The sequence below is a fragment of the Scatophagus argus genome, chromosome 17 (genome assembly GCF_020382885.2).
Source record: "Scatophagus argus isolate fScaArg1 chromosome 17, fScaArg1.pri, whole genome shotgun sequence".
Taxonomy (NCBI): Eukaryota; Metazoa; Chordata; class Actinopteri; family Scatophagidae; genus Scatophagus; species Scatophagus argus.
Window position 1 is genome coordinate 12,186,526 of NC_058509.1, and position 16,400 is coordinate 12,202,925.

The 16,400-nt window shown below is 41.3% G+C and overlaps 1 protein-coding gene across 1 annotated transcript; it reads left to right on the forward strand.

Moving 5' to 3' along the window:
- The first annotated feature begins 992 nt into the window (after positions 1–992).
- mrpl3 (mitochondrial ribosomal protein L3) lies at positions 993–8,841 on the forward strand. The gene is made up of 10 exons (XM_046418314.1): positions 993–1,227; positions 2,345–2,526; positions 2,618–2,709; positions 3,769–3,867; positions 5,939–6,038; positions 6,209–6,269; positions 6,504–6,615; positions 6,740–6,817; positions 7,022–7,099; positions 8,617–8,841. Exons 1-10 carry the CDS (start codon positions 1,157–1,159, stop codon positions 8,764–8,766), a joined length of 1,023 nt encoding a protein of 340 aa, XP_046274270.1. The 5' UTR covers positions 993–1,156; the 3' UTR covers positions 8,767–8,841.
- The last annotated feature ends 7,559 nt before the right edge of the window (positions 8,842–16,400 follow it).

Here is a 16,400-nt window from a genome sequence, read left to right on the forward strand (position 1 = left end):
TACCCCATGAGCATCTGTCTCTCTGTTTGCCACTGAATATACAGGCTGTTTGTATATGCAGGTTGGATATCACACATCTCCCTCTGTCTCTCTGTCTTGGCCAGTCCTGCCTTATTGCTGAATGAACGAGCACAATACAATACTTCAAGCTGCCACGCACATCCCCTTCATGCAAATAACACTGTCAGCTCACAGACACCTTCATTCACTACATCTCTCTTTCACGCTTTCTACATTTCCTGGAAAGAAATCAAGATTCAAGAATAAATTATTTCACTAATCTCCATATAATTAATTAGGACAACCAAAGTTTCGTTGTCCTGAGAGCATACTCCATACGTGCCTCAGTCTCCGACAGTCAGATCAGTATTCAGCACATGAGCCTCCTGATATCTCTTTCAGAGACCACCCACATCAGAAGAGATACGCTGAGAGACTGAGAGGAAGGCTGGGAGAAACCATTTAAAAAGAGCAAAACTGTACCCTTCACACAATTTAATTCTCTCCTGTTATTTAAACCTAATATAATTCTCTGGAGCTATATTTTATGTTTAGTTAAAGTGACAGTGAGGCCTACAATATATTTCTATACTTCAGGAGATATCAAGGGAAGTAAGAAATTAGTGGAATTTGTTTAAATCTACAATAACCAAATCACTAGAAGTACATACATAGTAAGCGCTATCCTGCTCGGAAATGTAAACAAAAGCGTTTCCATGACAACTGGCCACACCCATCCGTTGATCTAAGTGGACCTTAAGGGAAACTTTTTTGTTATTCACTATTCTCAAGGTCAAGAATGCACTTTGAAACTCACCATTTTTTTCGTTTCGTGTTGAGTTATTTGTACCAAGGCGTCAGCAACATTAAGTTTCATATAAAGATGTATTTATAATAGTATAATAGTATTAGATTTAACAATTTAGCAAGGTCCCAAGATATTTGCTAAAAACTATAACCGCTGGTTGTGCGGAACCTTCGGCATGGGCCTTAGTGCTGCGGAACTATTTTGGTCAGGTACCGGAAGTTTCCAGGGTGACATTTAGAACAGAACGAAAAAGAAAGCATGGCTGTGCGTGTGTTGTAGCTCCCATGCCCTTCTAGCGTGTGTGTTTTTTTTTATATTTATGAGTAAGTGTGTACATAAAAGAGCGCAATGGCAGCGTGGAGCTGTCGGTTTCTTCAGCGGGGAACTCGACTCGTTTCTCTCCGAGCAGCAACTGAAAGGTAGCTAATGTTACTGCTAACTGGCTATTGGCTGTGCTAATGTAACTCAACGTATTGCTTGGCTAATCCACTTTGTTATTTTGTTTGGCGAAATAACGATATAGTTTTTGCAGGTAAATTCGGTGCTGTCCTGTCGTTTTCCTGGAGCCTGTAACTTAACAACAGATTAGCAAATGTCATCATATTCTCTTTTAAAAATAACTTCTAACCTGGCCGAAGTGCCTCTGATTTGTAGTCGATAGTTAAAGTAATTAATTACAAATATTTCCTACGTTTTATGTATATATTTGTATTTGCCGTTTGGTATATCGTCACGGTATATATGTAGTGTTGTCTAGTTGTGTTTTCATCATGAAACGTTAGCCCGCACACAGCTTTAGCCAGTACAGTTTTTGCATAACGGATTTATAGCCATCTGCAAGCTGATGTGGGTAGCCTTTGTCACCAAGGTTCATTCAGTCCCCTGTAACTTTTTTTGTCTGCGTTTTTTACTCGTAATTACGCGGTGACATTTATGCGCTTAAAGTGTCCAAACTGTCCGTGTGAATGTGTTGGCCTGCTTGTTAGTCATCGGGAAGTACATTGTGACTCTGCAGCAACAGACTGATAAGTAGAGACGTGCTCAAGCAGAAGCATGAGATCTGACGCAGCAAAGCGAATTTTAGCAGAAGTTATACAGTGACTACATAAATAATGCTGCAATAATGATACTCAGAAAATTAAGGACCATTGGTTTTAGCTGTCATTTAATCACTTTGTCAAAATTAAGTGAAGTTCATTCAGCAAAAGTGCCATGTCGTCTTCTCAAATGGGAAGAATTTGTTGGTTATCTCTGTTGATGTTATTGTAAACGTTATATGTTTGTCAGGGGCTGTTTGTCAAACAAAATAAGACAAAAAAAATTAACAAAGATTATCTGTGAACATTCCTCAACATTGCAAAGTAGCTGTTAGTTTCAGCTCTAAAATAAACAAGTGTGTGAGCAGTGTATGTATTACTGTTGACTGGGCACTGTCGAGAGTATGAATCTGGCCATTATTTGTCTAACCCTGGACAATATTGATGGCCTTCCTGGTAAATAATTGCAGCTATTTACATACATTTCTTTTTCTTGCAGCCCTGCCCATATGGCGAGTTGCATTAGGACAGTAAAGACCACAACCTGGTTTGAGGAACACCTCACAGAGGATAACCAGGAGTACATGAGGAAGAGTATGGCAGAAGAATACAGAAGACAAACAGCTGAAAAGCTCAACCCACTCAAAGATGAGCCATGGGAGCGACATGAGTGGACAGAGGGTGGGTGCCATGATTAATCAAAGCTGCATACACCATGAGTCTTTGTGTTGGATCACACTTAAATCGTCTTTTCATCTGTTCCTCTTCCCAGGTAGCCGAAGAGTTGGATTAATAGCCGTAAAGTTGGGGATGGCTCCTATCTGGACGAAAACAGGAGAAAGACATGTTGTCACCATGTTACAGGTACCAGGCAGACACACACGTTCAAACAACTGTGGATTTTTCTGTTGTGTTCCAGTACAAAAACAGCTGCAGGCTTTCTTCATCAGGAATCAATCATCAATTCAGGAATCATACACGCATATGATTGTCATCCATAATGGCATGACCAACAGGTCAGAAAAGAAGTCAGATAAATTGGATTGTTCTCTGGAGAGTGGGTGAAGATAGCAGATATTGAACACCTGCAGGCCTTGATTATGCATTCAGAAAGCCTCAGCATTCCTTAGCTTAGTTTCCCCTCCTTCACAGAGGTGCAAACAGGAGATATTTGGTGTTATGCTTATTCAGATCACGTTTTAATCACATTGACCACTGTGTCCGTAAAGTAAATTGAAAGCAAGCTGTGGCCGTGTGTTCACTGTGCTCTGCATTGCATAACAAACTTATTTGAATTTCATTAAAATGTCAGTTTTAAACGTCAGACTGTTAATGTCTGATTCAAAGCCATGCAGAAACTTAATGTGCTGATTCACTTTTGTCACGTTTAGTCAGTTTTTTCTGTTTTCAAGTGATTCAGGCACGATCTGTGCTCGAAAAGTGGAATATTTAAAGTTACTTTCTCAGGCTGAAAGTACTCCCACCACTTTGGTATTTTGGTACATGTGTTATCTGCAGTGACGCTAAAAGTATGAAATCACGCAGCCAATAAATACTGTGTAGATATTTGAAGTTGCTTCAAAAACAACTTCAGACTTTTGTGGGATATTTGTTCCTATTCTGTCCAGCTCTTCTGTTTTTATTGCAATGTATTGCGATGCAAATGCAATGCAAAATGGCAGATAAGTTGTTTGATTGTAATTGGCCAAAGTGTATTAAGTGTCTTGTGAGTTAGCTGGTGGCACCATGTTAAAATACTTAAAACCAGGGATATTCATAAAAATTGCATATTTGTTTATTTTGCAGATCAGGATGAAATGAGTGAAAGTGAAACAATGAAAACTAGAATCAGACCGTAACTATTGTTAATCTACCCTCTTTTTTTTTTTTTTTTTTTTTTTAAATTTCTTTTGTTGTTTTCAGGTGCAGGACTGCCATGTAGTAAAGTACCTGTCCAAGGAAGAATATGATGGTCACACCGCGGCCCTTGTGGTAGGAGGGAAAAACGTATCGCCATTCCATGTAAGAAACAGTACTTAATATGCCATGTGTCAGGTTTTTACCCCAGCATCAAAAGTGGATGTGTTGACATTAATGATTTTTGTTGAAAATGTAACTGCTGTTTTTAAAGCTGAGGTTTGATCCAGTTTTTCACACTCTGTTATCATTATTTGTTTTCTATCAAGTGGCGATAATCTGTATTGTTGTAATTGCAAAGTGTCAAAAGGCAGTGTGAAAGCAATGAATGAAGTCGCTCAAAGTTATGATCCTGCAAAGAACTGTCACCCGAATAGGCTTTACCGAGCCTTATGGCAAATTTTAGCACATTGTTTAGCTGTTATGCCTGCAACTTTACTCTTTGGTTCACTCTTACCATAATCATAGCATCATTTTAGATGAAGAAGCCCCAATATCCCTGCTGTACACTACCTGCACAGCACCAAACAGCAGACAGACAGTACATCCATAGTGGAACAGTTAGCAACTAAAATGCCAGATATTTCCCTCAGAAGTTGTTGGAGATCAAGTATAGGCAAAACATCTGTTACTGCAGGTATAAAAGGATTTAGGAATTTAGAAAAACAAAAATATTACTTAGATTATACTGTGAAAAGTAATGAGCCCGGGATAATAAACACACTGCTTTGTTATGCCACGAGAGGCCCGAACAAATGGGCTGATTAGGGTAAACATGAAAATAAGTTGGTCTTTTAAGTACCTGACACTGTTTTTGATGTATTTTTTAGGTGGGTAGGGAATAGCAAATTAGTTACTGGTTGGATTGCCACACTAAGTAAGGCTGTAGCAGCAAACCCTCTGAGTGTGATAATTTCAGCAATAGTACATTTAGTTGCTTCTGAATTCATCAGATTGTATTACTTACTTTGTCTCCTTTACTACACAAAAAATATAACACACCTTTTGTTAAAAAGTAAATGATGTATTGAATAGTCCATGCCATAATAACCTCAAAACTTTAAACGGTTTCTTAACATTCAATTGCAATTACATCAATCACAAACAGGGCTGAAAATGATGATGTGCTGTATTAATGTTTTAGAATATGATATCTTATCATACCACAGAGCACCCACAACTCATCTGCCAGTAACTTGTTTCTGATCTTTTTATAGTTTAGGCTGTGTTTCATCATCATGCAAAAAAATCAAATCATTGTGACAGCTTTATGGAAACATAACTGAATTGTGTAATTTCCCTGAAGCATTGAGCTCATATCAGACCTTCCAGTTCTGAGACCTTTTATGAATACAGACCCATAGTCAGGAAATTATACTCACCCACTAACCATCAGTAACGGTATTCCATCTTAGGTGTCTAAATAAATGGGAACCAGTAGATTTCATTGCTTCCATGTCCCACTAACAATGACAGGCACGCTTATTTAAAAAGGGTCTTTCATGCTCGTAATAAACTCAGACTGCATATCAGAACTCTATAACACAAAAAAACGAAACATGCGGTGACAGACAGGACTTCAGTGACTCCTCAGCTTTTTCTGAACTTAAACTACCTTCAGCGAAAAGGTAGAAATCTTTGAAGCAGTTTTTTTTAAATCACCTGTTAGTATGCATGACGAGGGATTTGTCCTTTAAATGTTACATCCACCTTTTTACTATATAAAAGCAAAAGGATGAATAAATCGCACCTTGGTTTTTTTCATCCTTGTTGATGCTTGATGGGCCCATCTCAGGGTTTCACTTGTCAAACGTGAAGTTTATTTGAATCCGCCCCTCATGCAACCACAGGCAGAGTTTGTTGGGAATGTGAAGCTTTGGCAGACCGCTTTTCAGTCAACAGAAGGGGGGAGAGCGCGAGAGAGAGAAAGAGAGTTTGGAGTGACTGTAGGGGCTGAGATGAGAGTGAGTCGAGTGAAACAAATGTCAGAGACACTGGCTGCCAAGTGTGCGTGTGTGTGTGTGTGTGTGTTTGGCTTCTGTACAGTCATAACAGGCCTACGATTAATTTTGAAATGCCAAAGTCCAAATGCTGCTCACTGCTTGTACTTTACCAGTTTAGATCCCTCCTTTCATCATTGTATATTCTTCTGTCTTCCCATCACTCTGCCTGACAGAGGTCTGAGAAGAAAATTGAGGTGTTCAGGAATGCTGGAGTGCCTCCGAAACAGAAAATCGCCACATTTAAAATCTCCGACAATGCCCTCATCAAGCCAGGTATGCACACACACACACACACGTCTTATTAGTTTACAATTAAAGCAGAACTCATTCATAAAACTGAATGTATCGCGTGCTGGATTCTAATATTTTATGGTGGCCAGCAGAGGAAGTGCTCTGCCCGTTTAGTGATGATTTAATGATGATCTTGTTTGTGGTGTGTGCAGGCACTCCTCTGTATGCCGCACATTTTCGTCCTGGCCAGTATGTGGACGTCACAGCCAAAACGTAAGTTCTGCTCTGCCAACTTTCTGTCCTCATCGATGTTCTCTCTCCTTGGCTTGCTTTTCTACTTCTTGGTCTCTATCAGCTCCAGCATCACATTTTGATGATAGTTAAGTTATTGACTTTGCAAGAAAGTGCAAACCTCTCTCTCGTTCTCTCTCTGTCTTTTTTATAACCATCCTAATCTGAAAACAAGGGTGAGCAAACATGAATCATCTTTGTTGTGTTTGTGTGTAGCATTGGTAAGGGCTTTCAAGGCGTAATGAAGCGATGGGGGTTCAGCGGGCAGCCGGCCAGCCACGGTCAAACCAAAACTCATCGCAGACCAGGAGCTTCTGGACCTGGAGGGGTAACACACACACACACGCAGACACGCATGCAATGAAAAATTTTATCCCCATGCCAGACATGAGCAGTTGGCTTCTCATAATCCAGCAATGTGAGCGTGTGTGTCGTTCATCATCTGCGTCTAGGATCCAGCCAAAGTTTTCAAAGGAAAAAAGATGCCCGGCAGGATGGGTAACACATACGTCACGGCTTATGGACTGAAGGTATGCGCACTTGCAAGGACACACTCTGACAAACACACACATGGATGTGGTTTTGAACTTGTTTGTCCTTGACTGCAATATCAGTTCAATATTCTCTCATATGTCTGCTCTCTCTCTCTCTCTCTCTCTCTCTCTCTCTCTCTCGCTCTCTCTCGCTCTCTCTTTCTCGCTCGCTCCCTGTCTCTGTCTGTCGCTGTCTTCCAGATATGGAGGGTCAATACCAAGTATAATGTGCTGTATGTTAACGGCTCTGTCCCCGGCCACAGGAACTGCTTACTGAAGGTAAAAATAATCATACGCACACACACACACACACACTCAGGACTGAAGTGAGTCGAAGGTCAACCCCCAGCATGCTTAGTTATTTGACAGGGACCAGTGACCTTGCCCCCGTATAACGCTGTCACACCTGTGAGACACTGTGATCCATCTTCATTGACGCTATGCTTGTCCAGCAGTGTGCATATGTTGTATCTGTTTGTGTGTGTGTTTTCTATGATGGAGTGGGAGGGCATTCCTCAATGATGTTAGTAATATCCACAGCATCCATCTCCATACACACTGTGTTGTGTTCACTGTGTGTGTGTGTGTGTGCACGCAGACACACACACACACACACACACACACACATTATTATTTGTTTGCAGACGAGCAATAATGAATACAAATGTGCATTGCATTTCACCCAGGTCAGCTGTCTTACACACACACACACACACATCTGGTTCCTCTTCAGATTATATTACCCTCAGGGGACACATGCAGGTTAATAACGTTTGTTCAATTTTGTTTGTTTTTATTACTATGTGCAGCCCTAATGTCCCTTATGTAAATGAGGAACAACCATGTTTTATCAAGAACAGGGCTGCACCTAATCAAAATTTTAACTGATTGATTGATAGTTGAGTATTGTTTTATGTTTAGCTGATTAATTATTTAGGCCTAGAGGTTGTCAGACTGAAGGTCAAGATTCCCCTGTGACCAGCGGGAAAAATGTTGAGTGAATAAATTCATATGGGAAGGTTAAACAGATACTGATTTTGCCAACCTAAATACTGTTTCAATAAAATGTTACCTGCATTATTTTATTAGTAGTTTCCCCCGATATTGCTTATGATTGACTCAGATTGAGTCCTCGGGAGTGAAGTTTGGTTTACAGCAAACACTCCTATAGCAACTACTTTCAAGAGAAGAGCTTCTTGTGTATCTGTTCACTGTGCAGCCAAACGAACTTGTGTGATTGTGTGAAAGGCATTAATAATTCCCCAACACAGCAAAATACCAAGAGAATACGGGCAAAGGGCGAGCTCTCTGCAGATATTGATACCTTCATTCACTTCTAATGGAACTTAAGTGTTGAGAGCAATTACATTTATGAGTCTATAATGTATGTTTTTTTCCAGGAAAATCCTGCATAGCATACCTTCAAAGCCACATAATGTTTTGCCTGTTGAATAGTTTTAATGTGAAGCAGCAGCAGCACTAGGAAATAAAGAGAGTTGAATGAAAATCGGTGAGGCTGGTACCAAGTGTGCTTGATTACGTGCATACCTAGTTTTCCTTTAAATCCCTCATGTTTATCTGAATTAAGCTTTAACTTCATGTATGTTGGATGTTCGATTGATCTGATCTTAAAACGTTTTAGAAAATAACATATTTTTCACTGCTCAAGGTCACAGTTCCTGTTTTGCTTGATAAGTGACTAACAGTAACAGTTTTCAAAGAATTGTTTCAGCAGTAACTTCATGTTTTCAGCTGTCCATGAAGTGTGTGTGTGTGTGTGCTTGTGTGTGTTCCAGGTGAGAGATACTGCACTCCCAACCAGGCAGTCCACCCTGCTCAACCCTCCTTTCCCTACCCACTTCACTGAAGAGGAAGGTGACCTGGACGAAGACCTGTACGACGACGACGTGTTCATTCATACAGATCCATCATTAACACTGACCTGACCGCACACACGTCACATTTCCACTTAAACACACAAAATATATCTGGATCCTGTAATAAAGAGAAATTCCTTTAAATGCCTTGAGCCACTCTCACTTTATTGTGTGTGTGAGATACAACAGCACCAAGCCAGTCTGTTTGATCCTAACAGTTATACAGTTATTACCGTCCCTTTCCCCTGAAACCATGGTAACTGTAGGAGTGATGATGTCACTGGAGGATCCCCAAGCAAACAGAGGGAGAAAAAAAGACAATGAAATTTAACAAAGGAGAGGCAGATATTGTGGAAAAATGTGCAATATCTGTGCAGGATTGGAAGATGCAGGAAGCGAGGCAAGGGTGAAAGTAAGGGGAGTGCAGGAGGGAAAGGGTATGCAGCTCAAGGTGGAGCAGCGAATGGGGTAGGAGGCATGGAAGCAAATACAAAGGAGTAGAAACAAGCAGGGTGGGAGAAATGAGTTGGTGAATGTGTGGAGGCTGACTAAAGGGGTAGGAAAAAAAGAGGCAGGGATGGAGGATGACAAAGGTTGACATTTGTGCATAAGAGGATAAATAAAGACATAAATGTTGCAGCAGGAACCGCTGAGCGCTTCAGTCTGTGTCTGTGTGTGTGTTCATCAGTATTTAAATGAGAAAATCTCAAGCTGGGGTGCTGCCAGTTCCCCTCCCCTGCACTGTGTGGACCTCTTCCTCACCTTCTCGGGCAATAAATAATCAAACGAGAATCATGTCCTCCAAAGTGTTCAACTCCAGTTTTGGGTAAATCTATCCTCAGAGGCCTGCTTGTGATACAATGCTTCTCTTTGTCAGCCTCTGCACTATATCTGCCATGTAATTGACAAGCAAAAATGAGGCTTTTGTTTCATACGCTGACAAGTGGCCGCGAGGCTTCACAGGGCACCATGCAACAACAGCGGACACACACGCACAGTACTGATGCCTCTTTTTTCCTCATTAACCAAAACACAACTGACAGACTCAGAAAATGTGTACCATACACTAGTTGCTTGTCATTTAAAAAAAAAAAAAGGTGTAAAGTTATGATTCAGTTTGTGGCAAACAACGTCCTGCTTATAACATGCCACAGCTCGTAGGTCCATAAGGCAGCAGCAGGTTCTTTGAAATGGTAATGATATCGTTTGAAAGTCCTGCTCTATGGAGCAGGCACATCATCAGGCTCTTGTGGGGGTGGAGGAGAGGAGAGCAGAGCAGAGAGGGGAGAAAGGGTGAGGAAGCCAGAATGGGGAGGGAGGTGTGTGTATGTCTGTGTGTGCCTGTTAAATCAGCAGAGCAGAAAGAAAAGACGATGAACTGCAGCCTGGTGTGTGAGTGCGTGCGAGAGTCAGTCGGTTTTCAACGCAGGGATCCACCCAGTGAAGTAATGATCCGACTCCAGATGGAAACAAGGAATTCAAGGAGAGTATCTTTAGGCTGTGATTATGTATGCTTCGGTATTGATTGTTAGAGTGGAACCACTGGTTTACTGGACTACATTGCTCTAACAGACTAATGTCAGGGCCATAAGGCAACATGACTACATTCACACAGAATATGCTGCCTTCTGTTTTAACTGCGGTTTGTGAGTCTGTCCAGATAAACCAGATGTTTCAGGGGCTAAATATGCTACTGCGCACTAAACTGGACATTACAGGTTCAGTTGAGCCGCATCCAAACTGCAGCTAAACTGTAGCCTCAGTGTCATGTAGCACATCAGGAGTGGGTGTGTCTGATGGCTTCCCAGCATGCACTGAGGTAATGGAAACATTATATACATAGTTATCATTTCATTTCTAGTGTCCTCTGTGTTATTGGTGTGATGCTTTGTGCATGCTTATCGACCCTGAAGAGATGACTTTAGTTCCACCTATCAGTCACGTTAGGCGTCTTCTTGCTATGTTGTTTTCCATCTGAAAGCCTTACTTTGACTTAGAATGTATCCCTGCTCTTCGGGGTAATTGATTATCACCATCCTGACTAGGACTTGACGACAGACTTGCTCTGACAAGACTTGAAAGTCAACTGGACCCGAAAACACCAAAAAAACGGTAGATGAGTTGTTGAGCTGTGGAAGCGAGCAAGAAGCAATTTAAAGACAACATGCCCACACAGGCCTCCCTGTGTCACCACTCAGCAGGAAACACACAAGTTTGCAAACCTAGGTGGGCTATCTAAAAGTTTGCACCAACCGCCACCTACCTTCCTTCTTGTCTGTGACACTCTCTGATATCTGATCCCTGAGTCCATTTGCATTTGCTAATTAAAGAGCTAGCTGAGTTTTGGCTGAATCGAAACCTTTTGGGGAAATTACTTGGAGTGTCTGAGTGAAGGTCGGCCTGTGAGTTTGACCCTGTTCTGACATGATGGATCTACTGCGCTTCTGCTGGCTCAACACATGGGAGATCTGATTTTCATTAGTAAGGAGGACACACACACACACACATTCATTTACTGCCTCCTTAGCAAGCAAAGATTCTGCCCAAGACTGGTCAGCACTTACGTTGCCACTTCCTTGCCGAGTTTACACAAAAAGTGTTGAACTGTCCTGCATCTCAGCAAACACACACACACACACATACGTAGAGATCAGTACGTGTGTGTGTGTGTGTTTGTGTGTGGTGTATTTCTTGCAATATGAATTATTGAGTGTGTTATTTGAGGGACAGCTGGCTCTTGAACACATTAACTCCCTCGGTCAGACATCCATCCATCCTACAGTGACGGGAGCGAGTCACTGAACAGGAGAGAAGACAGGAACGAGAGAACGTTAATGCAATTTCACACTGACTTCAGCATTAGCAGGCATTGCTATTATAATGTGTTTATGTAAGCTCTCGAGTCAATTAACGAGAGAAATGAATAAATGAATTAATCTTTTCACAGGACAGAGAACATTAAGTTATTTATATTAGTCTGAATACAGTCACTGTCTGCAAACAGGCGCCTGAGTGACATTTGGAGTTTATAATAGAGTTATTTGTGAGTTGATTTTTCTTCTGTGTGTCACGTGTTGCATAATGTTTTGTTTTGCTCATGGCACATTTTTCTGAGAGAAAATAATTGCATGACTGCATGCATTACCTTCCATGAACTGATCCCTCCCTATGTGATCCCTCAGTATAGATGGTTGTATTTATGTTTTCTCCTATAATTTAATCCTGTAAGAGGCATTTAAATGGGGGCAAGAACTGCAATTATCATCACCACACATCCCTCTAAGCCTCACTGCTGGTTTGTCCTGCTGTGGCAAGCCCCTCCCAGTTGTGCACACCTGCGTCTCATGAGTGTGTGTATGTGCAATGTGTGTGATTCCTGCCCCTCCCACAGTGATAAATTTGGGTTCCTTCCTTCCAGCACCACTGAGTGAGAGCAGGGTGCAGCCTTTGGGTCCCCACCTTCCTCTCCACAGGTGTTCCCATCCTGCCCTCAGATATGTTTTGTGTGTGTGTGTGTGTGTGTCCTGTGCCTGTAATTTTCTAACATAACAAAAGCAGTCTTTCCCATTGCTTTTCAACATCTCTCTATTTTTCCCACCAATTAAAACCTACCTTGAATCTGAGACTTTTCCATGTTAGCAATGGGACCAAAGGGAAAGTAGAGCTGGCATAACAGTAGGATAGCAAAGGGATCATTACAGCACTTGGTGTTCAAAATGTCTGCAATATTACCATCCTTTTAGCTTTCATTTTCATTCATTTCCTTTTAGTATGTACCATAAAAGCGTGCACTATTTTCTGGGGTTTAAATGAGCCGTGTTGTAACTGGGAGGTAAATGTCAGCGGTTTTCAGCCGGAAACCTTCGCCACAAGAATGTGACCGCGGGATATTGAGTAAATCAATATGGAAGCCAAGGGAGGAGGCTGAAGGTGGGGGGTAAAAAGTGAGAGAGAGGGAGGGAGGGAGGGAGAGAGAGAGAGAGAGAGAGAGAGAGAGAGAGAGAGGGAGGGATGTTACCTCAGGTGAAAAATGAAATGACAGGAGCTAAAGAGAAGAAGCAGGAGAGGAGAAGGGAGGGAAGAAGGTTGAATTTGTGAGCAGTTAACTTCTCTTCTCATCTGACCTTCAGCACTCAGGGAGCAGGTTAATCTGTGACATTATCTGTGTGTGTGTGTGTGTGTGTGTGTGTGTGTGTGTGTGTGTGTGTCAATACCTTCCAACTTCCCTGTCTGTCTCTCATATTTTCAAAAAAGCATCACTATATGCTTCTTCTTCTTCTTTTTGTTTTTGAAATAGCTCAGTTATTTCTAAACTAGTTTAGACAGCATTGCTACTTTTTTGAAATCCTGGAAGAAGAATATCACCAGACTTAGACTTAAATAAAAATCATAGTGGTATCTGTCTCAGCACATGGTTGTATTTATTGAGATTTAGAGATATGTGCTGCCCAGGCTTCTGTCACACCTCTGATACAAAAGAATGAATAGAATTTTGTTTTGTAGCTCTAAGCACCAACAAATAACACTGGACTGAATCCAGTCAAGTAAGACCAAATATATTTGCATGGCAGGATGCCAGTATGTGTGAGTGAGAAGATATCTTTTTGTGATTTGGGTGAAAAGACCCTTTACAATGTTGTTTCTCAAAAAGTACACACACCCACGCCTTACAGCCAAAGTGGTGACATTTCTCACTCCTGAATAGAAGTCATTTAGTCTGACTCACACAAAAGCAACAGCACAAAGAGAGAGAAAGAGAGAGGGACAGACAGTGAGTCGGGGTCTCTTAATATTCTGGAGAGTAAAACGCATCAAGAAACGTCATTTTCAATCTCGAAAACCATCAGAGTTTTTGTGTCTGTTGAGGATGAACAACAGATACATGAACTCAGAATATCCAAGTTGTATTGATCATTATGGACTGCATTTTAGATTATGCAGGGCCACTTCTTGGCTGCTGAAAGTAAATAACCAGATGAATCAACTTTTTGTCAGAAATGATTAAAAATCCAATTGGGTTCTGTGTGAGAAATGCAGGCAATTCACTGTGCTACGTGGGTATCCAGCTAATTATAAAATCCTTCATCTGAAGGCATCTCAGGAGACGTGTGTGTGTGTGTTGTGTGTGTGTGTGTGCAGTGTGTGTGCTGTGTATGTGGGTGGGTGGGGGTATATCAGAGACAGAAGGGAGGGCAGAGTGGGAGTAAGTGAGAGAAAATGACATCTGTTTTGGGTCAGCAAAAATACTTTGTAGGCTTACTTAAAGAGGCAGTAATGAAGTTGCCAACAGGAATTGCACTCAAGTAGTCTTCACACACGCACACACAGGCTCACACTAACACACATGCAGTATGCAAATATGCAGATATATCATCTCATCAACCAAGCAAAGCTTTAACTGCACACCATATATTATCCATCCTACACACACACACACACACACACACACACACACACCTGTGCACTATCCCAGCTCTCATCTTCATCCCCCGCAAAGCTTTAAATAATGCCTGAGACCATCAGAGATCATCCAGATTTCTACATGATAACAATATCAATTATCACAGCATCCTGTTGAATCAGCACACGCATTCCCTCAGATGACACACACAGTGAATGCTGATGAAGATGCAGATCAGCGACTACAAAGTGCCAGAGGGTCTCATGTGTGTGTACAGTAGCAGTGCACATGTCGGACTGTGGGGCAACACTGCCGCTCAGTGGCTTACACAGCAGCTGCACACACACACACACACACACACACACACAGGGAGATGGAGACAGAAGTGGGGAATGTGTAAAAAAGGAAGCATTTTTCTGAGGAGCATATGTGTAATGTTGTGTTTCTGCATACTGAAAGCAGAGAAACTGTTCATAAGGAAAATGTGTGTGTGTGTGTTTGTGTGTGTGTGTATGAGCAGAAAAGATCTGTGACAAATCTCTCACCTTGTCATGAAAGGACCTGTGAACATTCATGAAACTGCACATTAACTGATAAATTGCAGTATTTTTCCAAACTTGAAGCCGTTGAATGTGTTGTTTCACATGTGCATGCTCTCACTCGTGCTGTAAATATTTTAACAGTCTTGTCAGCGAGACGCAGACCGAGCCTGAGAGGTTATTTTGAAGTAATCTTTGTTCAAACAGACTATGATCAGGCTATATAGGACAAAACTTGGATACTGGGAAAAGGTCCTGAACTCTAATCAAGTCATGCAGAGAAATTCTCACTAGGAGCTCAAATGTACTCATGGTTACAATAAAAGAACCATCATTTGAAGGATTTTTGCAGGATTTTTCTATGATGCCTTGGCTGCGTTTTATAAAGAAGAGATGTTCTGACAGCAGACAAAAAAGCCTTAGTGAGATCAAGAATGTGGTACCATCTGTAAGTTTTGCTCTGTTTCAAACCACGATCTGTAATACAAACTGTAATACTTTACAGCAGCACATGTCATTTTTACTTTAATAAACTCTTATTCAAAAATTTTGTGGTTTGTGATTCTTTTAGTATTTGTAGGTTTAATTTGTTGGTTTCTCTCTGTTTCATAGTTCTTCCATTCTTCTCACTTTGTTTGCTTCTTGGCCATACTACAGTGCAACAAGACGTAACATAGAGGTTTATCAAAGACTTAACGCTCATCTAGGCTGAAAAGTTGCCCTTTCTGGCTCCAGGTTTCAAGCCACATGTGCATGGATGTGGTCAGAAGAGTATTCCTTTGCATCTATCAAACCCAACTGGGATGTCACGGTGTAGCGAGACACCCTGGAGTACATGCCTGCATCACTGCAGCAAGGTAAAGACAGAGATCAGTAAAAAAAAACAAAAAACAAGAATTTCAGATGTTGGTCTTTATGTTCTGGAGTTTTTCACCTCTATCCACTATGCTACAAAGGTTATTATGTTATTTCATCTATGGTTTGTGAGAATACATGAATTTAAAGGAGGCCAGCTCACCTGTCAGTGCACCGATGTCTTTCATTTCTTTATTGCGGCTAAAATGCAAGCAAAAATCAGTGTTGAACTAAATGTTCATGTGTTCTTACACAGAAACAGAACTTCTTGTAAACCATATTTTTACTTCAAAGTGCATTTTAGTTTCAAGGTTACTCCGAAACAAAACTTTGTGCACGCAATTGATCTCTTCTTTGCCCTTGCACAAGAGGCACTGGGGCATTTCTCTGTGCTTCAACAGCTAAGAAGCCTGGCAATACTGAGGACACACTGTAAGCACCTTACAGGGAGAGCAGCACTCTTCGGAGGCACTGAGTGTCACTCAGAGATACAGACACTCCACTTTTAAACCCGTCAATTACTCTTTTCATTTCGACACAGCCTATTTCTGATGAATGAGAACAGCAGGAAGGATAACTTCACCTTCACCTGATCCATCTGGAAGTAGGAGGTGCTTTTCATCCACAAAAAGTAAGAGAACAAAAGAGTGGAGCCACTGCAGCTTGCAGCTCTTAACCACCGTGGAGGAGGTCACATTGTGAGAAATATGTTGGAAGTTTAATTTGAATTGCCCTAAGAAACAGAAATGCCTGCTGCCAGTGAGAAGCAAATCCATGTGCTCAACACCAAAGAGGGAAAGAAGTACCCCTGGCATTATAAATATTACAGTAACAACACAAGGAAAAAGTGCAGGAGAAACTCCCAGCGTGATGGAATTCAAAGGGAAAAACATGTTCTCTCCATTTTA

What these genes read in the sequence shown, in the direction of transcription:
- mrpl3 (XM_046418314.1), top strand. Translation starts at nt 1,157, where the DNA reads ATGGCAGCGTGGAGCTGTCGGTTTCTTCAGCGGGGAACTCGACTCGTT. An exon ending in CAATGCCCTCATCAAGCCAG is followed by an intron (nt 6,039 to 6,208) that starts GTATGCACACAC and finishes TGGTGTGTGCAG; the next exon opens with GCACTCCTCTGTATGCCGCA. An exon ending in GAGCTTCTGGACCTGGAGGG is followed by an intron (nt 6,616 to 6,739) that starts GTAACACACACA and finishes ATCTGCGTCTAG; the next exon opens with GATCCAGCCAAAGTTTTCAA.